The sequence below is a fragment of the Equus caballus genome, chromosome 18, assembly GCF_041296265.1.
Source record: "Equus caballus isolate H_3958 breed thoroughbred chromosome 18, TB-T2T, whole genome shotgun sequence".
Classification (NCBI taxonomy): Eukaryota; Metazoa; Chordata; class Mammalia; order Perissodactyla; family Equidae; genus Equus; species Equus caballus.
The window spans coordinates 50,845,482-50,854,597 of NC_091701.1; the positions used below are offsets into that span (position 1 = coordinate 50,845,482).

Sequence of the window (9,116 nt, forward strand, 5' to 3'; positions counted from 1 at the left end):
TGGGCTGGAGTGGTTCAGAGAGGCTTATCCAGGAGCAGGGGTTTGGAGGAGACTTTAAGGCCTATAGGATTTTAATGGGATGCAAAGAAAGGAACACAATGGAGGAGGAAAGGACAGCAAGGAGAGAACTCCCCTTTCAGTGAGAAGCTGAATGACCATGGAAGATGAAGTTTTGCGTCTTTGATTTGCTGGTGGAGACAGGGTAAGGCCAGATTAGAGAAGTCAAGGAGAGGAGTTTGGCCCCCGACGCTATATATATAGGAGTTTATTGTAGGCTCCTGAGCAGGCGAATTACATGAATTCAATTCCATTTCTTAATTGGTTTTCTCACTTGGTTTTGATTTGTGTTTCAGTGGTGGCTAATATGTGGAGCATTTTTTCATGTGCTTACTTGCCTTTTGTATATCTATTTTGGAGACATGTCTATTCAAATCTTTTTCCTAATTTTTAATTGGGTTAGTTGTCTTTTTATTGTTGAGTTACAAGAGCTCTTTATACATTATAGACACAAGTCTCTATTAGAGACATAATTCACAAATATTTTTCTCCCATTCTGTGGGTTGTCTTTTCACTTTCTTGACAATATCCTTTGAAGCACAAAGTTTTAAATTTTGATGAAGTCTATTTTATCTTTTGTCGCTTGTGCTGTTGGTGTATCTAAGAAGGCTCAGCCTACCCCAAGGTCCTGAAGCCTTACTCCTGTGTTTTCTTCTATGAGTTTTATAGTTCAACTCTTACATTTAGGTCTATGATCCATTTAGAGTTAGTTTTTACATCTGGTGTCAGGAAGATGTCCAACATCATTCTTTTACATGTAGATATCCAGTTGTCTCAGCACCACTTGTCAAAAAAAGGATCTTCTTCATTTTTCCCTTCATTTTATCTCTTATTCCAACCTGTCATCAAGTTTTCCTTTTTCCCTTTAAACTGTCTGTATCTCTTTCACTACCACTACCAGTTCCCAGTGGAGGCCTTCAGCATCTCACACCTAGATAATTTCATCTACGTCTATCCTTCCAAGCTCTCAGCAAGGCAACCCTCCCAGGGAAGGAAATTTAAGAAATGGAATTGAATTCATGTAATTCACCTGCTCAGGAGCCTACAATAAACTCCTATATATATAGCGTCGGGGGCCAAACTCCTCTCCTTGACTTCTCTAATCTGGCCTTACCCTGTCTCCACCAGCAAATCAAAGACGCAAAACTTCATTTTCCATGGTCATTCAGCTTCTCACTGAAAGGGGAGTTCTCTCCTTGCTGTCCTTTCCTCCTCCATTGTGTTCCTTTCTTTGCATCCCATTAAAATCCTATAGGCCTTAAAGTCTCCTCCAAACCCCTGCTCCTGGATAAGCCTCTCTGAACCACTCCAGCCCTCACGAACGCTCTCCTCTGAATCCCTACTGCGTTTGTGTGTTCTGTAACACCAAACAATCACTATGCAGATGACACTGGTAGACACAATTCCACTCTACCACCCAACACCAATGAACATTTATTGAACAGCTGCGCAAGTTCCCAGCACTGTGCAGGCATGACGCGTATCATGCAAATGCTGTTCCCTCTTGCCATCATATGGAGGAATCGAATCCAATGGGATAAAGGACCCCCCTAGATCTAGAATTCCACTCCTCCATCCATCGTAAACTGACCTAATTCTGAAGTTTAAGCTTCAAGTTAACTCAGGGTTTCCAGTTGAGGAAACTTTCCAGGCTAGCGTTTTCCAAAGATTCCCAGTATTATTATTTCTTGAGACTGAAACGCCCTTGGTCAGCTGTATCAATGATGGAGCCCCTGTTTCAGACACAAGCGTTAGGGCATCTGCTGCTTAAACTGGGAGACCACTCCAAATCCTCAAAGCCAGCTTTGAGAGTATTAGATTGCAACTCCTCCCCGTCACCACCATTTAAAAGAAATCTTTCAAATTGAAGAGGCAAAGTTTGATCCTGTCCATGTTGGGAGCCGAGAACAATGCAGCTTTCTGCTCTAGCTCGACTTCAAAAGACTGCCAAGCGACCGCTCTAAGAATACTTGGTTGGAGATGACTGAAGAAATGCACAGGCTTCCTCCTGCGACTCGGTGCCCCACTAGCACCAGGGAAGTTCCTTCCTCTCCCAGCACCTTAATAAAGCAACGACTGGTACTGTGTTAACCAGGCAGATGCGGGCAACTGGAAGGTTGAACCTTTCACAGAGGGGGCGAGATCTGGGCGGATAAGCAACACCCTGCTGTAGAGAACTAAGAATTTGTAGTAATGACCTAAATAATGTATAGGTTTTTTAAAAAAAAAAATCAATTGGAGATGGATGACTGGTCGGATTGATTCCAGAGGCGTGAGTCGCAGGTTGCTGCAAGAAAATGCAGGAAGTGAGGTACCAGACTCGGGCACGAAGCAGCCACCCCAGAGTTCTCAGCACTCTTTCTGGAGTGGATCCCCAAGTGCGCAGCGAAGGTCCGCCCACCGCGCGAGGGCCTCTGTGGGTCCACCCGCTCGCCTCTTCTCGCAGGTGGCACCGGCTTAGCGCTCGCCGCCCGCCAGCGAAGAAACGGCGACGCAAACTTGCCAGCCTTGGAACCCTGCTGTTTGGAGAGCGGCCCCGCCGCGCCAGCCGCTGCCGGAGGCTGGTATTCAACCTCCCCGCCCCCCGCCGCGGCTAAAGTTTGCTCCCTATTCGCCGATCTCCCCCCACCTCCGCCCTCGGGCTGGAGGACCACAGAGGAGTTCCTGGGTCCTCCGTGCACAAACACGCCTACCAACAAAAGAAAGCCCATTAAATCTTCCCTCCTCTGAACTCGCGCCCCAGCGGATACCTCTTTGAACTGACCCCCGCCCCCGCAGCCCCCGCAGCCCCTGCGCTGTCTGGGGCTCGCCCGGCCCTCCTGGGCTCCCTCCCTCCCTCTTGGCTGCACACTTTTGCAGCGCGCTTGGTCTTTGATGTCTCTTTACATTATGGCAGAACAGCCACACGCTCTTCCCGGGCGCGGGGCTTTGTGTAACGGAACTGACATTTGGCCTTGATACCTGTATCTCTTGGTGATTGCAACAAATTTCTAAAATAAATATTGTACTTTGATCTCCCGGCATTGCATTTTTAATGGACGCTCCGAACATCACTTCATTAAGAATAAGTTTTTTGGGAGCCCCGAGTGCAAAGGGAGGGAGGCTACACAGCAGTTGGTAAAAGTCTCTCTCCAAACTTCAGCTCTCGCCTGGGAGGGCGGGAATCCTGGCGGGGCTTCACAAATAGAGGTGAGGCCGAGAGCAAGGACTTAGAACACTCAAGACAGGGCCTGCTGTGGGCCCCGCACTGTCCTAAAGACTTTGCATGCATTTCCTCTTTTAAGCCTACAAGCATTCTACAAGGTGAGCAATACTAAAGCCGCCATTTTACAAATTGGGAAACTGAGGCACAGAGGTTGAGTAACTTGCTCGCCAAGGTCACCAACTAGAAAGTGGTAACCAGAAATCTGGCTTCAGATTTTTCAGTCCGAGCTTTTAACCACCAAGCCACTACTCTCGCCCTGCTTGTGGTTTAATTGGATAATGTGGGCATCTTGGAGAAAAAGTTCTCTCCTGTAACAACTATGTAGATACGTTGGCTTTCCTTGCCTTTTTGTTAAAACAGCAAACTGATTCGGCAAATGAGAATGCCTTCCAGCCCGCTTGGCCCAGCCCGGCCCGCCTCCTGGGGACTGGCGGGTTCGAAGAGCTCAAAGGAGCGTGAGAGGAGACACGCTAGACCCGCTTCGACAGTGCCGACGTGTGCCTGTGCGGGTATGCGCCACCGGACTCCCTGCCTCTGACTTGCAACCGGGAAAGGGTTCCTTCGGGTCCCAGGCTGCGCGGGGCCTCGACCCGGTGGAAAGGAGTAGGTCTGCCGGGCCTCGGAGCAAAACACTGAGTCCCCTCCCTTGCCCGGTCCCAGAGCATCCGGACCTCATCTTCAGGAGCCAGACCGCGGTGGCCAAGCTGTGCGGTCACTGCTCGTGGTTCTCGGGGTGCACCTTGCTGGAGAGAAGAGGGGCGTGCGAAGTGCTCATAGTATCTGGGCTCCTTGCGGCCCGGTCGTTTTCAGCAAGATGCTTTTATTTCGTTGGCGGGCCCTGGACATGGGGAAATGAGGGCCTGGTGGCGGAGTGTCCTGACCCCTAATGGGAATGCAGAAGGCACCAATATACAGCCCAGACTCCGAATCAGAAGTCTTTTGGAGTTGGGCTGATGGCTGGCGCCGAAAGGCGAGTTGGCCCCCGGGTCCATCCTCTCTTGTTACTCCTGGCCGCAGTGCGGTCCCTTGGAGGACCATGAGCGGGAAGGCCGGGCGCGAGATGGCTCGGAATGGATCCCCTGCACGGTCCGCGGCCTCGGCGAGAGGAGCCGGTGTCCACTGGAGGCCGGCTGCGGGGCCGGGGCGACCGAGCCCAGGCCGTCCATTCGGTTGCGCGGTCACCTGAGCCGGGCCGCCGGCCGGCGGCCTCTGACGGTTCCAGTCCCCCTAATCCCTCCAGCGCCGGGAGGACCAGCGGCGCCCCGCGTGCCTCTTCCTGTTTCCCCTCCGCGCTCCCGGGGAGGAAATCCCGGGGTCCTCACCACCCCGACAGGATGCAGGCAGGTGGCCCAAGGTCCCTCCTCGGCCAGCCGCGGCGGGCCACCGAGGGTTTGGGGGAACACACTCTGCTGCGCGTTTCCCTGACCCGGGCGAAGCACGCCCTGCGCCTGAAGAACTTTCTTTTCTTTCTAAAGGTGATGGGAAGAACAGTTTTTGACTTTTCTTTCCGGTCAGAGGGTCTCACATTATTCGTGGTTGGTTCAACAAAAGGCTTCCTCGACCGCGCCTTTCTTTTCTCGAGCAGCTAGTTCCCTGGTAGGTCTGCGCGGCTTGCAGGAGCGCGCGCTCTCTTGGCGGGGCTTAGGGGACACGGTGCTCGCATCGCTGGCGGCCTTCGGCGGGGCCCGATCGCGCTCAGCCGCCGTCCCGGCCCTCCACCGGAGCGCAGGGCTGCCCGCCTGGAGCGAGAAGAGCGAGACGGCAAAAAATCTTCCCTCTGGTGTATATTATGGGTTGCCTGGGTTTCTTGCCAAGCTTAGCACTGGGGGTAAGCGTGGCACTGGTGTTTTTCCTGGGCTCACTATTAGCAAAAGTTGTGGCGCGAGAAAACTTCCAGGTCGCCAGCAGGAACGTCACAAGAGGGCCCCCGTCGCTTATCAGTCGGGCAGCCCCGGAGCGTGTGCGCCACCCACCGCCGCCCTGGGCGGCCGCCCGGCCCCGCCCCGGGTCACAGCCCTGCCCGCCGCTCCACCGCGCCAGGCGGGTGGGCACGCTGCCGGCGGGGCGCGGTGTGTCCCACGCCCCGCCCCGGGAATTCCCTCGGGTCCGCGGGGTGCGCGGGCTGGTGCGCGTGCTGCTCGGGTGCAGGGTGTGTAAGTGCGGGGGGAGGGGAGAATTACCCTCATCTCTGTCTCAGAGTCCCGCGCCTGGAAGCCAGAGGCAGATTTCTCTGGAGATAACAAAGACACTTTGTCACTTCGTGCACTGCCTCGGTGCAAATCTTTAATTGCAAGGGAGTGTGTGTGGGTTGGGGGGGGGAGGGGGATCGAGTGTCTCAAGCAACCCAAGCGCGGGTCTCCAGGCGGCAAGGCCCCCTTTGATCAGGAAAATCCAATTATTTGTGTATATACATTTCCCACATAGTGATTACTTCATTAATTGTCCCGCCTTTATCTCCTCCCTTCCCATCCCCCTTAATAATCAGTTCTTTTATCCAGACCAACAAACACACCATAGGAGCTTTGTGGATTCAAAGGATTTGCTTTCGCTTCTGAAAGAGCCGCTATTCTTTGATGATTGGGTAGCGGCAAACTTCAAAGCCATAAATCTTCCCTCTGACTGGCTGGCGGCCCAGCAAAGTCCTTATCAAATTCTTGGAGGTGATCCTGAAGCGCTCAGACCGCGCGCGGGGCGACGAGCGGGGAGGGCCCCGGCCCGCAGAGCCGGCGCTGGGAGGAACGCTGGGCGGCCGCTCGTCCTCGCCCTCGAGTCTCCATGCCTCGGCGGCGCCCTGCTCCGCAGCCAACATCCCGCAAGCTGTAGCCATGGCCGCCGTGGCCGTCCTCCGGAACGACTCGCTGCAGGCCTTCCTCCAGGTCGGGGCTGGGCTCGGAGGGGGCGAGGGAAAGATGGGAAGGGTAGCGTCCAGACCTCTTCTGGTACTCTGTGCACCCTGAATCTCAAAGGGAACCCCGCCTAGTGGATGCCGCTGGAGTCAGACCTCGGAGTGCCTACGCCAACTTCACACCTAGCCTTGGTGTCAAGAGTGTGGCCTTTGGGGGAGGGACGCGCGGGTCCGGGGGTGGTTCGGAGTTGTGCGTCTGGCTGAGAATAGGGCCCGAGCTCACCCTGCTGGGCCATCCCGCTGATTTCAGCCCGGGGTGGGCGGGGGAGGAGCGCGAGAGGAGCGCGGAAACGAGAGCTTAAAAGATGCGAGGGAGGGCAGATGGGCAGCCTGGCTGTGGGTGTTTCCAGACCCTTTTTGATCGCGGAGCCGGGAGCGGCCCGTCGGATCCCTCTCTCCTCCCACTTTGTGCCGGCTTCCTCTGAGGCTGGCTGGCGTCTCTTTGCACCAAGTAGTTTAACAGGAAGCGCTCGCGCGCTCCGCGTTCAGGTAGTACAGGCACCAAAAGTTTCCTGGGACCGGTGGGTGGGTGCGAGTGGTGCGGTGGCAGGGGGGGACAGCCGGCACGGGGGAGGGGCGGCGGTATAACAGCTGGCCTGGGGGTGGCGGGCCAGCCCGGAAACCGCGCTTGGAGCGCTAACCTTTTGTCTCTTCTCCGCCCTCCCCTGCTGCCGCCCATGCAGGACCGCACCCCCAGCGCCTCCCCGGACCTGGGCAAGCACTCGCCCCTGGCGCTGCTGGCCGCGACCTGTAGCCGTATCGGCCAGCCGGGCGCCACGGCGCCCCCGGACTTCCTGCAGGTGCCCTACGACCCCGCGCTGGGCTCGCCCTCCAGGCTCTTTCACCCGTGGACCGCCGACATGCCTGCGCACTCGCCCGGCGCGCTGCCGCCCCCGCACCCCAGCCTGGGGCTGACGCCGCAGAAAACGCACCTGCAGCCGTCCTTCGGGGCGGCGCACGAACTGCCGCTCACGCCCCCCGCCGACCCCTCGTACCCCTACGAGTTCTCACCCGTCAAGATGCTGCCCTCGAGCATGGCGGCGCTGCCCGCCAGCTGCGCGCCTGCATACGTGCCCTACGCGGCACAGGCGGCGCTGCCGCCCGGCTACTCCAACTTGCTGCCCCCGCCACCCCCGCCCCCGCCCCCGCCGCCCACGTGCCGCCAGCTGTCCCCCAACTCAGCCCCCGACGACCTCCCGTGGTGGAGTATCCCGCAGGCCGGCACGGGTCCGGGGCCGTCTGGGGTTCCGGGGAGCAGCTTATCCGGCGCCTGTGCCGGGGGCCCCCACGCGCCGCGCTTCCCGGCCTCAGCGGCCGCTGCTGCCGCCGCCGCCGCCGCCCTGCAGCGTGGCCTGGTGCTGGGCCCGTCGGACTTCGCGCAGTACCAGAGCCAGATCGCCGCGCTGCTGCAGACCAAGGCCCCCCTGGCGGCCACGGCCAGGAGGTGCCGCCGCTGCCGCTGCCCCAACTGCCAGGCGGCGGGCGGCGCCCCGGAGGCAGAGCCGGGCAAGAAGAAGCAGCACGTGTGCCACGTGCCGGGCTGCGGCAAGGTGTACGGCAAGACGTCGCACCTGAAGGCGCACCTGCGCTGGCACACGGGCGAGCGGCCCTTCGTGTGCAACTGGCTCTTCTGCGGCAAGAGCTTCACGCGCTCGGACGAGCTGCAGCGGCACCTGCGGACTCACACGGGCGAGAAGCGCTTCGCGTGTCCCGAGTGCGGCAAGCGCTTCATGCGCAGCGACCACCTCGCCAAGCACGTCAAGACGCACCAGAATAAGAAGCTCAAAGTTGCGGAGGCCGGGGTCAAGCGGGAGGACCCGCGGGACCTGTGAGCCTCCCCGGGGGCCGCTTGAGGCCTCTCCCGCCTCGGACTCCCTTCTCAGCACCTCTTCGGGGAGGCTCCGGGGGCCTGTGGGCAGGTGGCCGAGGGGAGACCCAACAGAGGCACTTGCCTCTTCCTGCTGCCCGATTCCCAAAGTGACGCCAGGCTCCCGGCTTCCCTGGCCCGGCCCGCGGACAGGGGCCCTGTGCCCGGGAGGGGCAGGGGAGGCCGGGCTGGGAGCTCTGCGTCAGTCACGCAAGGGCAGTTTCAAGCTCTGGACCATTCCCTTCGTCGGGGAGACCTACAGTTTTCGGGGACCACCCTGGGCTGACCTTGTATATAGGAAACGCTGCTGAATCAAAGCGGAAGGCCCTTGGCAGATTTGAAATAGTGCTGGGGTTTTTTGCTAGGACCGGGCCGGGCTTTGTACAGGTTATTTAATAGCTTTGTTAAAGAATAATTATAATAATTATAACATTAATAAAAATGTTAACTTCTGTCCTCAGCTCCATGCAGAGCTACAGCATGAAATGTCTCTGTAAAGCAATCAGCAGTTGCAGCGTGAAAATAAATACGTTAACTCCGGGGTCACCTCGTGAGGACCCCGCTGAGCCGGTCTCATTTGATGTTTTCTTCCTCCGGGAGACTTTACAAAGCGGTCAGGTTTCACTGGGAATTTGAAGGTTCCTGTGCTGCCTGTGTCGGAGGCTTCTTTGGTTTGGAAGGTTCTGGGCAAGTGTGTTGGGTGCGTGATAAAGGCAGCAGGGCAGGGTCAGTTTTGTGGTAAAGAGGATAGGGCAAGATTTTCCGATCACTCGTTCGTTTCTCCTGCGGCCTTAGGCTTGACCAGAGACTGTCCGGCTTCCTGCTGCATGTACAGTACAGTTCTGTGAATTCCCTGTGGCTTTCCATTTGTTGGTGCTCTCAGCACAGAGGTCACGCTCGAGCTGCGCTTCCTCCTGGCAGCCGGCTGTGCTGGTGTCTGGAGGGGTGCTAGAGACTCAAGGATCCGTTCAGAGATGAGATTTTGGAGAGTTGCAGAGAAAGGGGAGGCCCTTGTTCAAGCTGCTCTTTGCCTGGTGAAGAAACGTCCCCCCTGTATTTCAGCCCCGTCGCGATTATGCGGC

General features: G+C 57.3%; 1 protein-coding gene across 2 annotated transcripts; it reads left to right on the top strand.

Moving 5' to 3' along the window:
- Nucleotides 1–5,272: 5,272 nt before the first annotated feature.
- On the top strand, nt 5,273–8,600 carry SP5 (Sp5 transcription factor). Of its 2 annotated transcripts, none has more exons than XM_070241993.1 (2): nt 5,273–6,656; nt 6,851–8,600. In XM_070241993.1, exons 1-2 carry the CDS (start codon nt 6,489–6,491, stop codon nt 7,997–7,999), a joined length of 1,317 nt encoding a protein of 438 aa, XP_070098094.1. In that variant the 5' UTR covers nt 5,273–6,488; the 3' UTR covers nt 8,000–8,600. The 2 variants fall into 2 exon arrangements, with proteins under 2 accessions (XP_070098094.1, XP_023478877.1); XM_023623109.2 differs by having other exon boundaries at nt 5,334–6,138.
- Nucleotides 8,601–9,116: the final 516 nt, after the last annotated feature.

Coding starts and splice junctions, on each gene's coding strand:
- SP5 (XM_070241993.1), top strand. CDS start 6,489: ATGGGCAGCCTGGCTGTGGGTGTTTCCAGACCCTTTTTGATCGCGGAG. Junction 6,657..6,850: donor CTCGCGCGCTCCGCGTTCAG/GTAGTACAGGCA, acceptor CCGCCCATGCAG/GACCGCACCCCCAGCGCCTC.